At 41.0% G+C, this 25,085-nt stretch overlaps 1 protein-coding gene across 1 annotated transcript in view; it reads left to right on the plus strand.

The window, feature by feature from the left end:
• The first annotated feature begins 670 nt into the window (after positions 1-670).
• Positions 671-25,085, plus strand: part of LOC139294518 (pro-neuregulin-3, membrane-bound isoform) — a 293,581-nt gene continuing 269,166 nt past the window's right edge. Inside the window, exon 1 of the mRNA XM_070916428.1 lies at positions 671-1,394. Coding sequence (XP_070772529.1) covers positions 671-1,394 — 724 coding nt within the window. The remainder of the gene's footprint in view (positions 1,395-25,085) is intronic.

Consider the following 25,085-nt stretch of genomic DNA (forward strand, 5'->3'; position numbering starts at 1 on the left):
CTGCATTGGGAAACATCTTTCATTTTTTTGGTCCTGCACAGGGTGGGGAAGCAACAAGACCCACCCTGCAAGTTTCGCTGCCCTGAATAGACAATACTGTCCCATCGAGGGTTGTACATGGAGGGGACATACATGCATGTTAAGTAGAAATAGCTGTGGGTTTTTGCTGCAGTGGCATCGGAACACAGATGCCACACATGCACAGATGTAAATCTGTTCTATCCCACCCATCTCTCCTTCCCGTCTCTCTCTTTGTCCCTCTTCCTCCCTGTTAGAAGCATCACTTCTTCTTCTCCTCTGGCTTACCCTGCTGTGAACGTTTTTTGAAGTTTACTGTTGCTTCAGTTGGACATCGGGAGTTTGGCAGGACTAAACGTGGACTAATCTGGCAATTATCTGTCTACAGCTGCAGCTCTACCAGCTCTCCCATTTCTCACTGGGTGTCTCTGAGTGTGAGTGTGTGTGCTTGTGTTTGTGATTGTGTGTCTGCATGTATTTCCTGCACCCCTCCCCTTCTCTCTATCCTTGGATTACATATTTGTGTATGTGTTATTGAGCATCCGATTCGTGTGGGGTCCTTTTGTATCCATTTCTTCCCTTCTCAATGTCCAGCATTGTTGGGAACCTTTCTGCCATTTGCTATCGATGCCTATCACAGGGTTAACCCTCAATGAGCCATAAAGGACGGCAGGGAAGGATGAGCGAGTGTTCTGGTGCAGCTGTTTCCGGGGCGGTGATCCTGGAGGAACCTGAAGCTTCTGGGGCATCAGGGGCCCGTGGTGAGGGCCAAGCCCAGGATCAGGGTCCGCTTCGCTGTGCGGTTTGGCCTCGCCAGCAGACATGGCTGTGTGTGGTCCCCTTACTTATCGGCTTCATTGGCCTTGGATTGAGCCTGATGCTGCTGAAATGGATTGTTGTTGGTACAGTACGGGATTACGTGCCAACAGACCTGGTGGATGCGAATCGAATAGGTCAGGATCCTATCTTCCTCTCCAAGCCAAGCGGGATTCCCAAAAGTCCCGACACTACCACCACCACAACTACTCCTACAGTTGATGGCGGGAACCCCACGCCTAGAACTGTAACTGTTGCGAAAGGTAGAACTCGTTCCACTGCTACAACCACTACGAAAAACCCTAGAGAGGGTGGAGCCTCGGGTAGCCAAGTAACCCCTCGGAATCCTGTAAATCATAACGGACGTGGACATTCGGGTTTTACTACAACCACTGCAGCGCCACGGACGACCTTCATAATTGGAGGGGCAACATCTAGCCCCTCACCGTCCAATCCAACTGTACTCCATGACTCTACACAGATGTGGACCCCGGAGCATACTACTACTGAGACGGTCACCACCACACTTTCCTCGCGTACGCACGGCCACCGCAAAACACGTAAGTCATCTGTATCACTAAAGGCTGGCCACATGTTCTTTTGTATGCCCAGAATTTAAAGAGCAATTTTGTTTTCTTGCTTGAAATGAAATGGAGAAGGACGTCTTTGGTCTTTGAAAACTTTGAAGTGATATGTCGTGAGTTGGCTTGATTGAACAGATTAATGGGAAAATGAACTAATGGCATATCACAGGTGTGTTGCTTTTTCATACTGGCTTAAGTGTGTCACAGGTTTGTTCATTGGTTGGTTCTCTATCATCAAGACTGATATTTGGACTTATTTATTTCTGATAATGTTGACATTTTACAGTTTCTTAGATACTGTTTGGCTTGCAATTGACATGTACTACCATCCTGTTTTGGATATTGCATTTTGACACTCTTGTAGTTTCAGAATAGTGATCAATAGTATTGATTGGTACAGCAAGGCTATCTGAACTATTGCAGGACTCAATAATCAGTCTTTCTGCTGTGGATGGTTAAACTTTCCTTTGCTGCATCATGTGCTGGAGGCATTGTAAGCGGTGCTGTGATGTCCTTTCCAGCAACATAGAATGACTTTAAAATGGTGGTACATACAATGGGTTACAACTTTGGTCTCAAGGTATTTGGTGATATAGAGTATGGTGATGTTAGCATTGGTACAAAGCTTAAGTCATGTAAGGTTTTTACAGGTATAATGTGCAGTAATTTAGGTGATATTATTTCTGTGATGAGGAAGAATAAGATCAAGTTAAAACAATAACTTAGACATAAGGACAGAGTGTGGTGCACCATGATTTCTCATGAATTAGTTTATAAAATGTTAGTTTAAATCCTGTTTCGAGGGCACATGGGCTGCAGTGAACCCTTTCAAGTAATTTTAACAGATCATTTATACTCATTGGTGCATGCATGCACTCGTATGTACACTAAGTGGTGTTGTTTACTTGCTGCAACCTCCAAGTTTAAAAGTTGAAGTGTTGAGGGGTTGTTTCCCTCCTGTAAACCTCCAAACATTCTTGATGCTTATAATATTGTGGCTCTAACATGCTGACGCTCGGATAAACTGATTATTTGTTGCATCTGGAATGATCAGGTCAAAGAAGTGTGTTCTATTCCATCTGTTAATGGATGCTGATTCTTCTTCTTCTGTTTTTGCCATCTCTGTCCTTGACTCAAGTGATGCTATTGATTGGTGCAACGGGGATTTTCTTGCAGCAATCAATGACACACATACACACACACACATCACACACATACTGTATACACACAGCTTTCTCCATGATAAATTTCTCTGCTCTCAAAATGGTGTCACATAATGTGCTGGACATCACAAGCAGAGGGAAGCTTGTGATGCTCGTGCCTCTGATCCTGGACTAATCAGTATCTAAACAGTATATCTAAACAGTTTAGAGTGACAGGAGTGGGTCATATTTTTAACACAGTGACCTCATGCTCTTTCCCATGTGTGCAGGAGTAAAGCTCACAAGTCAACAAGCACTTGATGAAGACAGGTAGTACAGCCATGTCATATACTGTCAATCTCCTCTTGCAGTTTAATTTAACATTACAATTGCATTCATATTGCAATGATATTATACTACATAATGTCAAGGTCTGGACCGATTAGATAAGCTATACGCGTTTGTTGTATGTTATGAATGTATTCGTACTGACCTAAATGCTCTGTAATGCATTTAAGCTTGAGTATTATTCTCATCATATAGTCTGTTATAATGTGTGATATACATAATGGCTGCCACTTATTGAATTATTGATAATTACATGGTGGCCATATATCAGATCATTGATACACTTAATCACCCAATTCCAGCTGCTGTGCTTCTGCTACGGCTTCTGTCTTCTTGAATGCAACTGCTTCTTTTGTGTCCACGACAATGAAAACGTCCCCAGATTACACCAGAGACCAGGGAATGTCCCTCTGATAATTAGAAACATACGGGAAAATCATGTATCATTTCATTACCAGGAGGAAAAATGGGGTCCATTCATCATCATTCTTTCATTTATTAATTAACCATTAAAAGAAAGAATGTCATTTCTCCAGCCAGTGCTCATGAAAAGCATTAAGCCTTGTTGATTGATATCCAAGGGGAAATGTCACTCCTTTTCCAGCTTCCCTGAGAAAGTTCTGCCACTACAGGAGAGCCAACTCATTCGATAACCCTAAACACCCTCCCACCCCCTCTATTATATCACCCACATGCTGCTTTGATTTGAAAAGGCCATCATTTTCACATTAACTATCCATTACGTGTGAATGTGCTATGCGGTATTACTGAATTGGCTGTGTTGGCTTGGGCTCAGAAACTGAGAACATTCTATTAATTTAAGTATAGTAGGCCATCTGTGTGCTCTTATTGATGCTGTCCCTGTCTTTGTGGGTCAAAAATAGACATGGACATAGATTTTATCTCACATTGGACTGTGGAGTTCTCACTAGTTTGCTTCGGCCTCGAGAGTTGCAAAGTGAGATGCGCCGCTGGTTATATAAGTATATTTTGCAAATACCCATTTATGCCAATCCCCATCCTACAATATCTTCAATGTTGCTTGAAAATCATATAGCAAATGGCTGCAAATACTACGATCATGGTCCCTTTGTTGCTATGGACAAGAAGTCAGCAATAGGTGCAGCTGGGAGCAAAACATGCTCTAGTAGCAGATGTCGTCCAAATTTCATTCAGAAAAGTAAATTCATATAAAGCGCTGTGTGTATTATCTGGTCTTTACAAAGCATAATCTTTATCTTGTCATTAGCAGCACACTCAACTGAATTTTAAGCTTGGTGATTGGATGCTTCTTAATGAAATTGGGAGTTGTTTCTGACCTCTGTCCTTAAGTTTATGTCCCAACCCAGTTTATTATCTTTTGTCTTGATGACTCAACCTCTTCAAAGCCATTCAAGCCTTGGAAATGCTCCAACTGCTAGTCAGCTGTTATTTTCTATGCAGAAAATGAATGACCTGTACCTCCAGAAGGTGCATTGTAGCTTTGGTGGTATTTGGTGACATTCTCGCTTGTCTAGCTGTAAAAAAGTCAAGATCTGACAACTGTAGGAAAATATGATAGTCGAGACGTCTCACTTCTAGCAAAGGTCACGTTGAAAGCATGATTGACATATCTAAATCTGTTGGACTTTACAAAACCTTAAACTATCCCCATGCTCTAAGCTGCAGAATGAAGCAGAGACCTGGGAGAGATGATACCATTATAGGAAGCCAAGTGACCTCCGCACCACAGGGCAAAATGTCAGGTGATGTCTCAGCGATAATGTCACTTGGATCAAGTGAACTGGAAATCGGATCTGTGCCCTTATTCATCAGCCCTCTTAAGATTACAAGTTATGAGCAGCAGTGCAGTAATGCTCCACATAAACTGAAATAGAAATAAAAAATAAATAAATGAGAAATTGGGGAAAATGATTGGAAACATTTCTGTTTCAAGGTTCGTGAGTGCTCATACAATTTATGACTTCAATTACTTCTTTGTAAAATGCTGCACAGGATTTATTACACCGAGAAGATACATCAGATGGATGACGTTTCATGTGTATGTTGTTGCTATAATAAGCAGAATCTAAAAACAGTTATTGAAATAGGTCATAAGCATGCAGAGGCTTAATGAAAAAGGAATTAATAATGTTGGTAAATAGGACCAGATGAGTCAATGTAGTAATGAGTAAATCCCTAGAAAGGTTTATTTAATTATGACAAGGCACTGGAGAAAAACATTAAAGAAACTAAGATGGTCAGTACATCCCGGTCTCTGATTGTAGATTATTACATGATCAGGTCCAAGCTGCAGAAGGTGTTCTGGTGCAGTCTGAGGACTTTGTCTCCGTCCTGAGCCACTCAGTGGGATTGGGTTTCAGTCAGACAGTGGCCCTGAAACCTAAATCCAGATTAACAGCCCATCACCATGACTGTGGAAGCTACAGAATTACGTTAGCCCACCTATCAGTCACACACACTGTACATGGGTTTACAAGCAGCCTGACTGCTGAAGGATTGTTTTGATAGATGGTCTGTGGGGGGATGTTTTTCATTAAATGATGCTAAGGTGACATGTTTAAGGGAATGTTTTCTCTTAACTGTATTTCAGGATCCCTCAAGGGTACGTCGAAGGGGCAGGAAATGGTTTACACATATATTAACAACACTGATGTGACAATTTTTGCTGCTTTTTGTGACAACAGTAAAGTCCAGGGGCGTTGTATCTTTTCTTAGTGTTTATGGCTTATCATGCCATCATGAGTTATGCACTTTCACCAAACTTCAATGTAAATTACTTGTGGCAAAGTCAAAATGCTTTAAAAATACCAATGAAGAAATGTATCAGGTGAAGCATAAACTCGCATACTGACTACTATACTATCTACATATGTAGTTTCCAGCAAAACTATAGTTTTGGATTACATGAGTAAATACATATTTCAACAACAGCTTCAGCCAAAACCCTTTATGAGGACATTTGCTGAAAGCCAGGATGATTTTAAGGTTGACATCAGTCTAAAAAGGTCCTGATTCGACAGACATGGGGTATCTGAACTGAAAAGTGCTGGGTACAGATATGTGTTGTTTTTTCTGGTGTTCTTAAGACACCTTATGAGGCCCTGATATGCATTATCAAAAAGGTCTTCTCTCTCTTCTCTGGTTTGATGTATATGACCCACTCTGTGATGCTTTCGATGCCATTATTGTTGATTGACATTCCTAATACCAGAAGTCTGTCATACATGTTGCGTAATCTGATCCTGGCACAGTTTTTCTCAAGACTTTCAATCCAACAGTAGATGTATTCCACAGCAAAGGCAAAGATGGAAATTGTTACAGTTGAACCCATAATTATGGATGAGTCTCCATAAGTTGCCTCAACATGTCTGTCACTGGAAGTGTGACTTGAAAGTATAACTGTATATTCTTAGTTTTGTTATTTCAGTTGACCTACCACACAGAAAATACCCAAATTCCAACACCGAGGGCATCAGTGTAAATGTTTGTGTTGCACTAATCATCTCATAGGGAGAGATTTTAGGTTTTAAACCAGATTTTAGGTTTTAAACAAGATTGTAGAGTTCACAATCTTTACACTTGGATTAGTTCTCTGTGAGCTGCTTAGTGACAAGTTCCCTATGGGTTTTTTCTGTGTTGGTATGTGTGTGTGTGTGTGTGTGTGCGAGCTGCCCATTCACACACATGTACACACACTCATGTCTAAGTGTGTCTATATGGGTTCAATGTGTGTGACCCATCTGTGACCTCTTGGGTGAATGAGAACTGTAATCAGCACCATCCTTGAAGTCTGATTGCTTCCTTGCAGCTGAAAGAGCTTTTTTTTTTACAGCTTTTCGGTGAAAGCGATATATGAATGAAATGGTGACTGAAATATGACATCTGAATTGTGGCACTTGATATCCATAGTTTGAATATTGTGTTGTGATCTGTGAAAATGTGTCATATTTTCTCAAGCCCTGGGATTGTATCACTCGTCAGAGTCTGTAAAGTGGCTGCTCAAGAGGCGTCACATCCTGGGTCTTTGTCATTTCATGATTATTTAATTCACATTAAGGCATGACTGTCGATCAATCAAAATGTCCTCCATACAAGTCATTTCGTCTTACATATAGTCTTGAAAAAGCATCAGTCGTCGAGTGATTTGCCTTTGCAAAGGAGCCTTCCCCTGTTCATTTTGTTTGAGAATTCACGGGTAAATCAGTCCATGATTTTAGAGCTTCATAATAGACTAAATGACTTGTTTTTTACAGTGTATTCTACTCTTCCAATTTCCAACCAGTTCTGACATTCTGTAGTAAACCATGATGCACAGTTATTGAATGAATTCCAAACACGACTTGGCCTGAAACGCATTCCCATCTCAAGGGTCTTGTAGTCAAAATGTCTGGAAACCAAAGCATTTGTATTCCACTTAATTCCCAAGATAACTTATAACCAATTGCACACTAAAAGATCAAGACAGTTTTTAATTTACAATCCTCTTCAGTCTGTTATGCAGTTGTTGAGACTGCTGTGCCTGACCATTAACCGAACGCATCAAAAACCTGTCATACCATCCCGTTTTCATTTGGCGCAGATGCCTTGAGAATAACGCTTAATGTCACTTTGATTCATTCTGATGAAATGTCTTGCAGGGGGATGAGTGATAAAATATTAATGATGCGAAAGAGAAACATGTTCAATATGTAGAGGAAAGTGTTAATAATTGAAGATGGCCCTTTGACGAATTATCCCAGGCTGAGCAATTCTCCATACATGCAAACGTCTTCAGTGAATGAAGGTGTTCAGGATGCCTTCATTCCCCACACTGGGTGGCGAGGAAAAGAAAGTCAAAAGGTGTTCTGAAATTTTTAAGAAAATTGCTTCATGACTGCCAATTCTATTGCCTCTCTTCTTTTACTTAGTCTCTCCTGTCCCCCCCCCCAACCCCCTCCCAAACACATCTATCAGCCCTGTCCAGATGATGATGATGAAGTACAAAGTGGTTAAATACTGCTGCTAACTTCAGAGGAGCTTTTAATAATGAATTCAGGTTTAAGCTGTCTTGATTAGATGAGGCTTCCTCCATTTTATTGGAGCCAGTGGCGGGGAAGGTAACAGCTCACGAGATGTAAGAGAAGTTAATTCCTTTTCTGGGATCCACCTGCCCTGCGCCAGCTCTCCAGAGGAGGCTGCCACCTGCTAGCTAACTGCTCCAATGTCCCCGTTCTCTCATATGTTTGCTTGGAACTGCTGATGGGAAATGTGGTGTTAGATTCTTGTTGTGACACTAAAGACTACTTTGGCTTAACTTTCAGACTGTTTACTAAAGGACACCGTACTAGTTTAGCCATGCAGCAACAGCAGTAACCCAGAACTACCCCCCAGCCCGACCTTTAGCGTCATCAGCAGGTTTCACGCCAAACCATTAATTTACATTACACCACTTATATCATAAGCTGGAATTTCCTTTGTATTCACTGGTGGAATTGGACTGGCATTGAGTTGTCCCATCCTGACAAAGACCAGCAACTAATCTATGAATGTCTTGTCTTTACTCAGAAGTACTGAATACCCTCTTGTATTTACTCTGAAAGATTTCATAAAGCAGGATGTAAATTAAGCCTAAAACCTCATATTTTGTTTCCACATTTTATACATCAGAGAGCATATAAGAAATACATATTGATTTTTGTGGCTTATTTAATAAGAGAGGTTTCCAAAGAGGCAATAATCTACACCCCCTCCTCCCACAGCCCACCTTTGGCTCTCTCTCTTATTAAATCTGTCAGCTGGCCTACAGCAGCAAACCGTTTAACACAAGTAAGCAAATAAATATCCGACTGTTATGAGTTCAACCATAGCCAACAGCTAGTGTTGCAGCTTGTTTCTCTGTAGTTATTTCAGGGGGAGTGTGAACCGTGACGAATGGGTGGAGGAAACTCCAACTACCAAACTGACTTGTGGATGCACTGGGGAAAAAAAATCACAACAATGGTCATTTGTTCAAATGCTTAAAATGTTTGCCATTTCCTGGCAAGCGACTTCTTCATGTCAAGCAAATTATGACTGTCAGTAGAAAAAGCAGAAGTAGCGTGACGTTGTTATCGCTCCACAAAACCTCATGGGGAGGAGTCTATAAGATGAGTTTATAAGTAAGAGTATACTTGAGTAAATGAAGTGATGGTTACTTTTGACGTCAGGTTGCCAAGCCAATACAATACAGTGGTGCAGTACTTCTACTACTACTACCACCACTACTACTCAACACAAAAATATTTAGAAAGTCAAGATGTTGAAGAAAAAACCTTTTTATAACCATAGGTGTGCCTTAACAGACTCCATGAGCATTATTAATATATGCCAACTCAAATGCATCATTTGTAAATGCAGAATGTACCATACTCTATTGTATGAGTCATTGTTTGTGTCTCATTTAGCTCTCTTATTTATTCCTTCAATCCTTTTAGAAAGACAGATTTAGTAATGTGCCAAGCTAAATTTGTCAACTGACATCAACTTTAGGTCACATAAGCCAAGTGACACAGTTTGACCTCTCCCAGTTTTATGCTTCAAGCTTAAAATATACACCAGTGATGCATTGGTGTGAAGACAAGCCTCTCCCCCTGCCTTCTGCTCATTATGCTGCTGGCACCTGGCAGTAAACAACGCTATTAGGGAAGATAAAATGCTTAGACTGTAATTATTAAACCTCAGTGTACACAGAGCTTGCGGGGAGCCCAACAATTCAGGCCTGAAACAATTCTAGCCCGATATGATTTCTTTCATTGGCGGAGCTGTATGATTGAATTTCTTCCTCCTCTACCCTGCCATTCCTCCCTCCCTCTCCCCCCTCCCTCCCCTCTCTGCCTGTCTCTCAAGGTCAGCTTCTCTGATTCATATTACCGGTACTCCTGCTGCTGATGTTGACTGGACTTGCTGGAGTGTCATTAAGAGCGGTTGTATGCGAGGGAACTCTCAAAAGTTATCCTTTTCAACAAAAAGAACATTTGCATTTTTATGAATTCAAAAAATGAATGAAAGTGAAATGAACACCTCCTGTTCAGTGATTGCAGTGGAAGCCTTTGAACCTATTCGGTCAGAATTCAAGTGGTCGTCTGTTGTGGTGGAAAGTTACTTAAGTAGATTTACTCCAGTACTGCACAAGAACAATTTTGAGGTACTTGTGTATTTTCATATGAATATATGATACTAGTACTTTTTACTTATGAAAACGTATCTTACAGCTGTTTTGCAGGTTAAAATTTTACATGCATTATGATCAGCTTATAGATATACACTTAACTACCCAATAGTATATAGAATTGTTAAAATGAGCTCCACAATAAACAGTTGCAGCATTAAAAGCCTTCTTATGGATCAGTAATGGTAACCCAATGATATAAATGATAACATAACATTCTGAATAGGACCATTCTGGGCAATGAGTACTTTTATTTTTGATAGTTAAGGACATTTTCCTTTCATTTAAAGTTAAAATCCTTAATATTTCCATCCCTGTTGGTTTGGCGACAGCTGTGGTTACTGGTGGTAACAGCTAGTACAGGATGTGTATCGATCACTGGGGGCAGCAAACACTACTTGAGCGGCCATTTTATCAGAAAAGCAACAGAAGAAGTTAAATTTGACTAAAGACCGTCAACAATGTCATGTTTACGCGAGAGGCACACATGCACTGGCTTCTTCTGCGTCGCATACAGGAAGTGCATATATTGTTTCCTGTGAATCCCTTGTTATCTTCTGCATTTTGAATCCCACGAGGGAAAGGTGGATCGAAATCGAGAGGCCATTACAGAATGCAAACACATTCAGTGGGTTTACTGAAAACATGCTGGACATAAAAAGGTGTCAAAAATGCAGCTGATATAATACATTTCTCAAGAATTATGATGTTGAGAATTTGAATATTTGAATTATTCTACCGCTGACCCAGGAGATGTTTTAAGACTATTGTTTGTGAAAATGATCTTCTGAAATGAGGGCCTGACTAAAGAGCACCTGAAGCTAATCTAATAAATCCATTTTCCTGCCCATTAATTTTGACATCAGTACCAGCAAGAGAGCCTCCCTCTCGGTTAGTTATAATGATTCTTTGTATGTGGGTGTGTCAGCGTCTGGTGGCACGTTTTTCATGCGCATTATATGAGCCACCTCAGCCATCCTCTGCCCTGTAAGAGATATTGATCCCAGTGTGATTGTGGTCTTTTGCCACTCAGCAGTTTAGCAGGCGGCCCTGCGAGCACGGGGGCCTGCATATGGGCGTGGGTTCTGATTATCCCGAGCTCGCTGCATTTTGCTGCGGTTATTTTTAGCTTCAAAGATTGTTGCCAGCTTCTCTCTGGGAGGCTGCGTGGAGCTGGCTTTTCTGGTGGAGGCCTTGGAGCTGACAGTGCAGGAGGAAATAGAACAAAGAAGCACAGAGGAGGCCGTCGAGACGGCGACTTTAGTGTCAATGGAAGATGGTTTTATTTTGGAAACATTACAGTTAGGGAGGATTTAGGATGTTAAGCTTAGTGATAAATTATTTCCTGTATTGTGTTTGTTTATTTTGCAGATGCTGTCATTGCACTGTATCTTATTATGCTAAGTAACAGCAAATGGAGGCCTCAGTTATGTGAGTCTAAAGATGCAGGAGGCTATTTTCCAGGAAATAAGAGCTGTTAAACTGCGCATTACTTATTATGTTACCACACAGGAGGTTTCCAGCTAAACAGGAAGCTTTCCAGAAGGTCACTTTCACCTTGATGGGAAACACGCCTCAATCACACACACGTTCATCCACGCGCACACACAGAAACTGGTAAGCTCGGTGTCATATGCTAGACGTTGCTCCTCTCAGCTCTGTCCTTGGGGCAGATGGTTACATCATTTCTCTTTTGGAGCCTGACGTGGAGCATGTGTTTGTGTGTGTGTGTCTAGACAGTATCAGTATTCCCTATCAACATGTTTCACCATCTCTCTCTCTCTCTTTTTCATTATCGAATGATCTGTCAGTAACGTTTTGGATTCATCGGTTTGTCTTTTGATCTATAAAATGGCAGTTCCAGAGCTGCAAATAGTTTGTTTTGTTGTTTCAGCAAATATTTGGCATCTTCTTGTGACAAATGACTTCAACGTTTATCAAACCAATCGATGTTGATTCGTTTTCTGTCATGTTTTCTTCATCACTCTCTACCTGTTCTCTCTTGCTTCTCTCTGACCTCGAGACACTCCTGACAGCTGTCTCACAGACTTTCTGTGACGAGCACGGTGAACTGGTGGGTTGTCTGTAAGAGACACAGATCTACTGATGACAGGTGGACTCCGATGCTTTCTCTCTAGGCTCAATGACTTAGGATTCAAGGGAAAAAAGGGAAATGTAAGAAAAAAGAAAAACGCAGAACCATCCTCCAAGCAATGCAGGAGGACAAGAAGCAGACAGACAGGTTTGAGTAAAGAGCAAAAGGCAAGGAAGGAAAGAACGGAAACAAGAATGGAGGGGAAGTAAAAACAGGATAATAGGGAGGAATAAATGCATTGAGGGGGCAGGAGGAGAATTGGCTGGAGGGAACCTTTCCACTGGGTAAGATGAAGGCAGAAGGAAGCCAGCCTCTCTCATCCATCTAGCAACAGTGAGCTGTCCCTTCAGTCTCCCTCCATCTTCTCCTCTCTGCCCACTCAGTTCATTTACATTTACATTACACCCAGCTGGAGTTGATTTGGTGGTGAGTGATGGATGGCGAGGTTCTGGTGCTGTTTATAGAAATGGGCTCAGGGGGGTTAGCAGTGTCAGCTGTTTGCAAGGTGGCGAGCGCAGTCTGATACAATATGGTTTGCTCGTTAGCAACTAAATTGCTAGCTCCAGCGGTGGCACATCTATTTATGGGATATGAGGGTTTAACGTCTGCTGCTTGTCACTGTAACTAGCTAGTTAGCACATCCAACATAAGTCTGATAATGTAACAGAATGGCCTGCAGTCATTTACTCGTATGACTTTTTCTAAAGCTCCATTTGACCTGGCTAAGTTTGAAATTAATTTTTATGCCCTTCAGACAGGATTAGTTTCTTGAACATCTGAGCTTCGACATCTCATATTGGAATTCATATTATAACCGGCATTATCATATCAATATTATATCTTCATTCATCTATTTTAAAAATGTCATTAAAATCATTAAATATATAATTGTCATTTGTTTCTCCTACAGTAGGATACAAAACTGTACTCACTCTGTAATTTGCAGTTGATTTGATCCAGGCAGGATTAATATCACTGGGTGCATCTGTGACACACAACCTACCCGGTAGAAACCAATGCTGTCAGAAAAGGGCTTTTGTGTGTAATACCAGATGGCCATTCATGCTAGAAAACAAAATCCCTGTGATCTCCCTCAAAATCACACGTAACACATCCAGTAGTGTGCAGGTATAGTTATCGTTTGTGCTTTTTTATTGTGAGGATCAGTACAGCTAGTTTTTGTTTGCACACCAACAGACCTGCAGCTAAAACAAACACAAGGCTGATACAGAACACATACCGTAGGGGAGTGCTCCTTCTCCGGTCTTCAGGTTTTACTCACATATTCAGCCATTGTTGAGCGGTCGGCTCGTAAAGTGGTTGGATATCGCTGTCCAGGTAAAACGAGCAAAGTCCCAGCCTATGTGTGTAGCCTATGTTAAAGTGACACAGCAGAAACAGAGAGGCATGTTAACCTAAAAGGTCCATCAATCCATCCTTTTTATAGATCTACTTTTCCTGTCCTGGGTTGCAGGCAGGCAATGCATATTCCAGCATGGACTCAGCTCACCGGGCTAACACATAGAAAAACACATTCAGACTCAGATTTACACTTCAGGCAACAAAGAGTTTCTAGTTCAGCTAATCTGCATGTGTTTGGAGTGTGGGAGGAAAGTAGAGCACCCACAGGAAACCCACGAACATGCAACACCCACGCAGCGGTGACATAAAGTAGACTGGTTGGCACACTAGCGGCATAATGTTGGTCGATCAATCATTCCACCACTTTTGTCCAGACTGAAATATTTCAACAAATATTAGATGTATCGCAGTGAAATTTGGTGCAGACTGTCATAGTTCCCAGAGGATAGATCCTAATGACTTTTGTAATCCCTACGTTTCATCCAGCTCCACCAGGACGTCAAAGTATTCACTTGTCCAGTGAAATAACTTAACCTCTGTGATATGGCACGGGTCAAACGTTTGTACTGACATTTATGGTTCCCGGACAATAAATCCTAATGACTTTGGTAGCCCCCTGACTTTTCATACCATTATTAGTATTTATGTAATTTCTTTGTATATAAAAACATAACTTTTTATGCTATTAGAAGCCATTTGTGCTTCATTCCTGCGGAGATGAACACGTCAGACTCATGAGCTGTCAACACTCCGTCCGCCACTTGTCAGCGGTGACTGATGTCCAACGCCTGCTCTCGCTCGCTCTCTTCTGTTCTCACCGTTTCACAAACGCAAACCACTTGCATACACACACACACACACACACAAACCCCCTCCACACACAGACAGCTGGGGCATCACTCTCCTGGCTCGGTGCCCTGAGAGGAACACAGAGGAAGATGGACAGGCAGGAGCTGTCAGTGAGGACGCAGGGACACGGAGTCGGCAGCTCACTTCAAATAACGAACCGCATGTGAAGCGTCAACTCAGCTCCAATTAGATCGGATGATAATTATCTCAGCACAAGTCACTCATCCTAATCAGGGTGTGAGCTGCTGGTCGGGCTACAGCGGGTGTTGAATAAAGAAAGAGGCGGCGATTGCATGTTTGAAGCCACTGTGGCGTTGTGAAGTTAACGCCTACTTTTTTCTGTATAAAGACATCTTTTATTGACCATGACTGGATGAGACCGGTTGATCTTTCCGTGGTATACCATGGGGAGCTACAGCGGTCTCACTCTGGATTTTCTATTACAGGGCAAATAACAATCTGGCATATTTCTATTTGAAGTTGATGTCACTCAATGGTGAAATACACCGGTGGACAGAAAATTAAGCATTTTACATTTGTGGAATCAGCAAAATAGTGAAAAAAGTCGTAGTTATCTTGAGCAGTAACACCCGCCTTCCCTGGAAAGACAAATGAAAGACTAGTAACATTAAAAATTGGTTTCCTGATGAACAACAGTGAGCTTTGAGAATATCTGTCATCCCTCTCCTTTTGAACCAAATTGTGTCTGCTGTCATACTCTGTGGAAAGCTACTGTCGCTTTTTATCATTAAATTTTAACTTGACTCTAGTATGTACAAGGAAACAAGACTGTGTTGTGGCAGGTTTCAGGAAAACATGTTTGGTGAGTAGAATGGATTTGGAGCTGTTAAAAAAATGCATTTGCAAACTTAAGTTTTTCTAAAAAGAATCAAACTAGTTTAACTAGCCATTTTATCTTCAGGTGGGTCTTTGTTTAATGCTAGATGTCCGTATGTAGAACTGAGATTGGTCTCCAAAACCAGCTAAAACTATGTCATCACTTTGATGTTTTATGAGTATTAGACTCCAGAATACAGAAAGTGTACCATATTCAGGGGCCCGCTCATATCTGGCCGGTTTACCTACTACAAGTGCTGTTAACTGCAGAGACTGTTGATGTTATGATGCTCAAGAGTTTAACACTTCTCATGTTGACCATCTACAAATCAGGAACATCATTTCCAAGACCATAAACATGTAATTGCCTGATTTCCCAAACAACATTAATTGGAAAGAGAAAGAAAATATATAAAACATGTCTTTTTGTTACCTTTTATCCTGCCAACCCTAAAGGAAGGTAGAATATGCAAGGCCTTAAATTAATAATGATTTCTAAAAATTGATTACAATTTTAAACCATAAAAAATCTGCATGATTCACCTCAATGCTTCAGATTACATCCATCAATTTTTCATTTTTTTTTCTCTGTCAGTGTAAGAGAGGGAGGTTCAACTGAACCATGAATGGCCTACATGAACTAAAGCTCTGTCTTGTGTATGTCTCATTCCTATTAGCGCTCCCTTTGACATTTGGCAGCTTGCGTCATTGTAGTACTATGTAGTACTAGTGCATGTGTATGCTCTCCTATATATTATACATTAGCTATATGAGAGTACATTGAATAAACCTACTCATACGCCTATTAAATTCTACATTGACACCACAACATTAATAATAAATCTCTCACATCTCTGCAGTGAGACACAGTAGGCCTGTAAGTCGATGTGTGTGCACTGTCAGAGGAGCTACACACTGAATATTCATTGTGGTTATGTTTGAGTAGAGAACATACATGATAACCTTCCCACTCATTTGTAAAGATGCTCATTCTGTACGCTTACATCTTGCACCATTAAAAGCATTGTACTGTTTTCTGTGGGGAACTGACATCAGAGCTTTGACCTGTGGCCTATATTGTTATAATATTTCTCTCTCCCTGTTGTGCATGGATGTACCAGACGTCTAAGTTTTCAGGGTTTCCTCTGGTTGGTGTTATATAATAAATATATAGTTAATTTAAAAAATCCCGCCTAAAAACACGTGGAAAATTACACATCACATAATATAAAAAAACAGAGAAGGCAATATCTTTGATGAGAAGCATCAGTTCAAATGTCATATATCAGAGTTACTGGAGCTCGCTTGCTTATCTTGTCACATCCTCTCGAATGTATTTGCCTGAAGGTGGTTGATTCACATTTTATTTAGCTGAAATCTGAGAAATTGAGTTTAAAATTGCACATTTGAATAGGAACATAATTGCTGTGAGTTTTGTCTCTGTGTCTCATACAGTAATCAGAATTCAAGGGCACCAGCTGATGTCAGGATTGCATGTGTGGCTTTGTGTACATCTGTATGTGAGCCAGCAATGTTACATCCCGTCCCAAATAAGCTGTATGTAAAGCAAATGAAACATCATCCGGTTTGAGTGCGAGACCGATCGGGTTTGGTCCAGTATTACGGTCTTAAAACGCCTACCGGCTCACTTATACAGACGTCACAGTGCACAGAGAGACCATTAACCTCCTGAACAGGGCTTCAATGGGATTAATGTGACTTCACCACTGACCCTGTTCTCTCTCTGCCTCTCTCCATCTCTCTCTCTCTCTTGCCCCTCCTCCACCTTTCTCTTCGTAACAACAAAACCACTAAGCCTCTCTCTCAGTTGTTTAATCATCAGAAGCACGTTACACATTTTTGTTCCCTGTCAAAGGCTTTCGTCAACCTCATCACTGACATTATAATAATTTCCCTAACCTTCATACATCTTGTTCCTTTTGCACGATTACTACTCACCAACTTCTAAGAAATCTTCACAACTTCTCTAAAGAGACCAGTTTAGTGTTTTTTGTGCTTTGAGCCTTTACTTATTCATCACACACCCTTTGAATCCCTTGTTATATTCAACACCATGTGTTAACACAACGCATTGTGCTAGGTGAGCTGACTATTTAAAAGGGTAAAAGGATCTCATACACACCTAAAATGTTCTCCTGTGTAAATGGCACCCTTATTACAAAGTCTACACTAAATTGTTATTCATGTAAAACAATTGCTATCAATTCTACAGTTCTCAGTGAAATGTCAAAGGTACAGCGTCATTTCTCTTCTCTTTACCACCACAAATGGATAGTTGCCATTTCATCACAACTATGCATGTGATTTGAAACAGCAGGCTTATTGGCATGGATGTGAGACTCAGAGTCACGTAAGCCTGATTGTTACTGTTCGGGGTAATGGCTTTAATTGCCTTCCATTCTGACGCAAATGGGAAAATTGACTGCAGCAGTGCTGCGATTATAAGAATTTGGAGGAACATTCACATGTCATGTGTTGTCTTCATAATCCCTGCAACCATTTAGGATTGAAATATGAAAGTAAACTAGTAATGTTCAGAACCATAACGCAATACATGACCTTAACTCAAAAGACTTCACTAACTGAGCTCACTGAATTGCCAGTGACAGTACAGAACAAACAGTATGTAGCACTGGACTACGGCCTTTCAGAGCTCCCTCAAAGAGCAGAGCGTTATACACCAAATCCAATTCTATAACCATTTGCTATAATTGGTCAATATTGATGTGTCTGAGACTAAAAGACAACAATGTATAAGTGTATTACCTGTATTATATTCTGTGTTCCAAGATGGCTTTCCATTAATTCCAGTCCCGAATTCATTTACCAATAAATATATTGAACACCAGGCACATACAGAAAAACGTTCTTCAGGCATGATTTGTAACTTTTGATTTTGTGTTTGACCTAAAAGTTAAACAAACATGATACAAAAGGTAATTCCTGAATGTATATGATGCTCAGAAAACGTCTTCTGATGTATTTGTAATGATTGTGAATGAAAGTCTTTCTCGGACGCCTGCGGTTTTGACTGTGGTCTGACTCGTTTCCTGAGTCATGGCATAGTTTTTCTAGAAAATGACAAACAAAGCGAAGGAAGACCAACTTAACATTGGCAAAATAAAATCCCTATTCAAACATGTTTGTAGCAGAGCAAAAGAGATGGATGGGCAGACGACAAAGTCCGTCTCTGTGTCCAGCGTGATCAGCAGTCACTGTCTGTGATGACAGCTGGAAATCTGTCCTTCCATTTACTTTTGTCTTTCTTCCCTTCCTTCCATCCAGCCATCAGTCCTTCCTTGCCCCCTTCTCTCCTCTGCCATTAGAAATAAGGGCAAATGCCATCTTGTTCTGGAACTTTCTCTCACACTCATTAGTGCTAGATACCCTCCGGCAACCAACATCCAAACACACATTAACCTTTACAGAAATGCTTTTTTTTCTACCCTCATTCTCCTCCTGCTCTCTTCTCTCCTTCTCTTTCTTGCTTAGAGTTTAATTCGCTGGATCACCCCCCTCCCAATCGCTCCTCCACATCCTATTTGGCACCAGATAGAATCATTTGGGGGATTTTGGCCAGCAGCTGTGTTGATGTATGGCTTGCATGAGAGGCCTGGTCCAGCTGTGGCAGTTATTGCTCCTTTGCGACAAAAGCAGGAAAGCGAATTACATTGCATTCAAACCTCTGTGGCTCTGCATTAATAAACAATGAAGTTACTGTGATTTATGAGTCATTCAGGTGTACAGGTAGCTATATATATATATATATATATATATATATATATATATATATCCATCTCTCCAGTTTTGGACACAGATTGCTGGGCATGTGGACAGGTCTTCTCTGAGACAGCTAATATTTGTCTTTCATCCCCGCAGGACGTGTTGGCACCTTATTGGTTGTGTTTTAGCGCTGCTGCTTTAAATGGACCAAAACCCACTTCAGCTCAGTCCAACTTCTCTGACTTCATTTACTACACAGCAGCAAAAGACAAAAGACACAGCTCTCATTTATAGGTGTGTCAAATGCATAAAAATAGCTAGCCAGGCATTCCTGCAGGGTTCTTAGTTTATTGCTTTGTAAGCCTTTGGATTTACTTGCAAAAAGGGACGACCCTCGGTTAGATATCTACTGTTTTTAAGCCCCAGGTGGATTATAAGCAGCACTACAATGAGGCCTGGTGAAGTCTTGATCCTGTGACAGCCAGGAAGAGAGGCTCATTGAAGTTACGTCTTAGACCTGTATAAGGGTTACAAGTTGGATAAAATATATACTTAGCTGGCTGTCTTCCTGACTCTGTCTGTTGTAGCAAAAGAGTCTCAGAGGATATCTTACCTGCAGGCTGTACAAGTAAAGTATGTTAAACCTCAGTGGAACATTACAGTCTCACTTACAAAGGTTCTCAAAAAACACAAACTTGGAGAGGAGCAATTGACTCAATTACTGCAATCAGGTTACTGTCATTGATGCATAAATTGATGCACTGCAGTGAACCAACCCTGGAGGAGATAAATGCTTCTCAACTTCAAAGTCATTGTTTATACTGGTCATGGTGGGGCGCTGCTCTCGTTTGTGTCTGTGTGTCGTTTAAAGTTGTTAACCGTGATTTCATTTAGCATTTTAGAGATTGTTTGGTTGTATTATGATATTATTATTATTACATTTTTGTACTTGTTGTTTGCTATCTTGTGCCCCTGACTGCCCATCTGGGATAATAAAATGACTGAACTGAACTGGTTTCATTGAGGCGATGATTAAACGGGACCAATTAACAACCTGCCTCGACAAATCCCTGCAAGATATGTCGGAAGCAATTTAGTAAAGGACTTGCAGTGTCTAAAATACTAGAGCATGTACAACCTATTTACAAGAGTAAATTGTCAACTTGCCTGAAGGAATTAGGATTTAATTACAACAACAGGTTGTATGCATGCTAGCTGATTTGAAGAATGTGAAGGATGTTTGTGGAGTACTCTGGAGATGATTTTCCCTCAGCATATCTCACTAACGCTGTGTGTTCCTGTCTCAGGTGCTGTCACTGCTGGGTGTTTGTCAAATATTTCAACCAGCATCATATTCAGTCTTTGCAGCTTATTTTAGCTCTGTTTGACTTTCCGTCTCTCTCTAAGCTCTGAGAATTCGATTCGACTGTTTTTGCTTATTTTTCCTCCCTTTCAGTTTTTTATTTTGAGTTTCAGTTAGACTTCTCAGGTATGCCATGATTTGACATGTGTGGCACTACACATACTGGAATACACTTTTTTAAGAAAATAGATAAACAAATAAGTACATTGATTGAATTGTTTGCCTGTCCAAATCTAACTAATGAACAACAACTATCTATATATGAATGGATAAAGAGATAAACATAATAATAATAATAATAATAATAATAATGGTAGTGTAAAACAACAGTTGACAAAACAAGCTCACCTTTAGTAGCTGCTCTGAGGCTTTTTATTATATCACGTGATCTCTGTAGCTGTTCTGGTACAATCAGGTACTAGAACTAATGGTCTGCTTCTTTTTCTAGCTTTCTGTTTTTTTTTTGTTCTTTTACTTTCTTTCTTTACATTCTGTGATTTGCTCTCTCCTCCTTTTCTGTCTGTCTCCTCCACCAACACCATCCCACATCCCATATTCATTTTCTCTTTGCCTGTTGCCGGGGCAGATGAAGCTGTCATACCAGGCTCTAATGACATAAAAATCCACTAGACTTGCTCTCCCTCTTCTCATCTCTCCATTGGTGTCTGTTCTCTCCTCTGTCTGGTTGCTCTGATCCCCACCTGGGCGTGGAAGGCTTCTGCCTCCGTCCCGGCCTTATTGGTGAATGTTTCGGTGGAGCAGCGGTGAGAGGACCAGGGGGCCAGAGAGTGATGGATGGCTGTTCCTCTGGCCCTCTCCTTTCCATTCCCCGGCCGCTCTCCTCTCATTGCCTTCCCGGGGCTCGGCTTTGCTGGTAATGGCTTGAAACATGATATGAGTCTAACCCGGTGTTTGCCGAGGGAGAGGGAAGGAGTCCCCTAGCCAGCCAGAGTAAAGTCTCAATCTGACAGGCTAAAGCAGAGAGGGCTTCTGCAGCAAACTGATTTACAAGGTGGACGACCAGGAGAGGCGGGGGGAGACAGAGCACCAAGAGTCTGAGGGAGAAGAAAGGGATGATACAAGGGAGGAAAAATGAATAAAATATATATTAAATATGTGCAGTCACCATCTTTCCCCTCTTTATTTATTCATTTTAGGTTTTTACATCCAGTACTGTACATGGGGAAAACATTATTTATACACTTTAATTCGCTGCGTTGCCTCATTAAAAACAACTTGTACATCCACAGCACATGTTAAAATCTACCCAGTTGGTTTCATTGAAGCTTAATTTATCTTTAAACTAGGGACAACTGGCGAACAACCATAACATGTGGGTATGAACTTAATAAATCTGTTGGAATTATCACCTTTAATTTAGACTGTCTAACTACATTAAATTCTTATTACAAACAATGTCTACATAGTGCAAGCCATAGAGGTAATAAATACAGCAGTGAAGGTGTGTATAATCCTATGTGTCTGGGAGGTTAAAGTAAGACAAAATGAAATGACAAGCTCAAGAAAGAGGTAAGCAGAGGCCGAACAGCTTTCAGAGCCAGTAGACCACAGTCTGAACGTATGGAAGTGAAATTGTTGTGCTCATGTTCTGGCTGGCAAGCTGGCAATTAGAAGCAGCTACACGGGCTCAGGAGGCCAGACTACATGTTGCAATCTTGGATTTTTACGAGGAGAAGCAAGCAAGCATCTACTGGGAACACCCATGCTACACCTACACAGGTGTTTCCACTTATTTTGGCTGATTGGACCTTTTCTCAGGACCGTGTGGGCGTGTCCACACTGGACTTGATTGACATCTGCCTCACTGCCCTGTTAGCAGCATTGCACCTGTTCTGGTGGGATAACGTATTAGTATTCTTATTAGTGCATGCAGTTTGATGATCTCATGTATTACAAGAGTATCCCTCACCTTCACCCTGAGCAGAGTCTCATCAGGATGAAAGGAAATACACGTGTGTTGGACCAATCTACAAACTGTGGAGAGTGTTACGATAGGATGGCTTATATAAACTTGTAAATATCCTGAACGACTGTGTAAAATGCATGGCCTATTATTTATTTAAGGTATTCAGAAACTGATTTTGGAGTTGCAGTTAGCAGCAATTTGTTTTCAGAACAGCTGTCATGAGTGTCCAGTTTGAAAATCAGAAGAAAAGCTTGATGGCAGCACAGTGTGTTTATCCAATCAGGTGTCGGAAGGATTAATGTTGATGTCTTACTGAAGGAGACAACTGTCCATTTTCTGCATATATTATGTAGCCTACTTCAAATGCGTCTTGCAAGCAATTGCCAAACAAAAAGAGCCCTGCCAGTCTACAATAACAGAAGCCAAAATTGTAGTCTGGCAATTGATCTGGTAATTTGGAATGAGAGCACAGAGTGCGGCTGTAGAATCCAGACGTGAGATGACTGCACACTGAACAAGGATCATTTTGATTCTGAATGGTTATAGAAATTGTTCCATTTTACACACTAATGGTGTTTTTCAAATATAGATACAATATTTCTTTGTCATTTCAGTTTCACCCGGGGTTTTCTTGACTTTCTCAGGCTCATTAAACAACACCTAAGTTTGATCAGCAATTGTTTGAGTCATTAACAAGCAAAAATGCCAAATTTTCACTGGTTCCAGCTTTGGATTGCAAGCAAAACAAACAATTGGGAGACATCACCTTGGGCTTTTGGAAAATGTGATTGCCACCATTTTCATATATTTCATGATTTGAACAATTAATTAAGAGTCCAACTAAATTGATAGTAATAATAATTTCTGCCCGAGTCTTTGATCAGTATGTTGTAGGTCAGCTTGCACTGACATGTACAGTATATTTACGTACCGTTAGTATTTTAGGTACGTGAGATACTAACAGAGAACATGAGGGTCTGATCCTTCAAACCTCCCTTATAATGAAAATGAGTTTTCCCCGTTTCCTTGCTGTGCCACACGTTGCTTCCTCCTTGTTATCTGCCCCGTCACTCTGTCAGGTTAAAGGGGTTCAACAGCAGTTTGCTGCTGGCAGCGACTGCCGGCAGAAGAAAGGAATAAATAAATGAGTGAAAGGTTTGTTAAGAAGGTTGAGGAGAGCGGGCAGACAAGTGGAGCTGAAGGGGGCTCAGCTGGAGAGTGTCTGTCTGAACAATAGAAAGCTGACAAAGAGAAGTAAATGGGCGACTGAACAGCCTCAAACAAATACACAGACATCTCTCTCACACAGTCATGCTGTAACTGTGTGCTTTCTTGTCTGCGTGTGCAGCCACGTGTGTGCCTTCGTTCTGATGTTATTGTGTAATTGACTGAGTGTGATGATGTCTGTACGTACAGTAAATCCCACATGAAGTGTCTTTCTATTCCATTTATTAACAAATAATCAAAATCATTGCTGGGATCCCCGTGTGTGGCTTAAACAGACCTACAGTAACTGTTTTAAAATGAAATTAAGGGTCATTATTTTTGTAGCTCCGTTTTCAGCTTCCGTCTTTCACCTGGTTTTTATTCCCCCCACGTTCCCAAAAGTTTGGATTCCTGCAGCAATCAATGATTTCCTCTTGCAGTGTTGACAGCTGGTGACAAGTGCTAACCAGGTGCTGTCTCGTTTTTTTGCACTCCACGTTATATTTTAAACTTTTTTTTATAATCAGAAAACACTCTTTTATTAAATTGAAAATGGAAATAATTGGTCATTGCTCTATGAATTGCACTATGCATATTTCATGTATTTCTCCATGCCCTCGGGGACCTGATATTTCATCCTTACCCTGTATTATCTTACGGATCATTCATGCTGCTTCCATATTGATTCCTAAAGCAGTTTCTAAGGCCTAGCACTCATCACTTGAATTATACATGACTTATATAATTATATCATCACATCCCATTTCTGTCTAAATCCACATACTGCATTAGCAAACCATCAATGGCTAATGTCAGATCATATTCTGATCTGATCCATCTTGCCTGATCACAAGCATCTGTTTCCAGCATATTGCACTGATATGGGAAGATATACAGTAATGTTTGGTAATGCTCTATACTGCGCTTCTGCTAATGTCTGTGTGAAGCTTTGAATGCACACATATTAAGATGAATTAAAAAATGCACAAGCACTTTACATGAACATGCATTTTCTTTGAATTTGTATCTTTCCACTTTCGTGGGCGTGCACGCACAGCTAAACAGATGCACACGAGCACATCTTTGTGTGACACGGGACAGAAGCTCTTGGCCCAGTGTCATCTGAATCTGCTCTAAGAGGCTTAACATGAGCGGCCACTTGCCTCAGCAGAGCCGGGCCTGATCAGACCGAACGGAGGCCCTTACTACAGCACATCTGTTCGTCTCTATCTCGTTCCTCCCCTCCCCCCACACATCTGCACTGTGCTCCTCCGGGGGCGCACACACATACAGTCATGTCCCTTGGCAAACCATATGCACATATGGGGAGGAAAAGCTTACAATGGAGCAAGTCTTGTGGGTCCAGATATTGGTTCTGTGTTCTGAGGTTGTTGGTAGTGGATTGAGGTTAAATCTACCTCTGACACCCAAAGGCGTTTGCAGTGAGCCATTTCCACGAGCAGCTTGAGTCTATACACCTATTTATCTTTCAAATTGTTCTGATGACATACGTTGGAAAACAGATGCAGTTTCGGTGTCACTGGGTCAGATATATCAAGCGTGTTTTAATCAACAGCATTTTAGTGGTTTCACACTTGGTTTACG

This window comes from Enoplosus armatus, chromosome 12 (assembly GCF_043641665.1).
Source record: "Enoplosus armatus isolate fEnoArm2 chromosome 12, fEnoArm2.hap1, whole genome shotgun sequence".
Lineage (NCBI taxonomy): Eukaryota > Metazoa > Chordata > Actinopteri > Centrarchiformes > Enoplosidae > Enoplosus > Enoplosus armatus.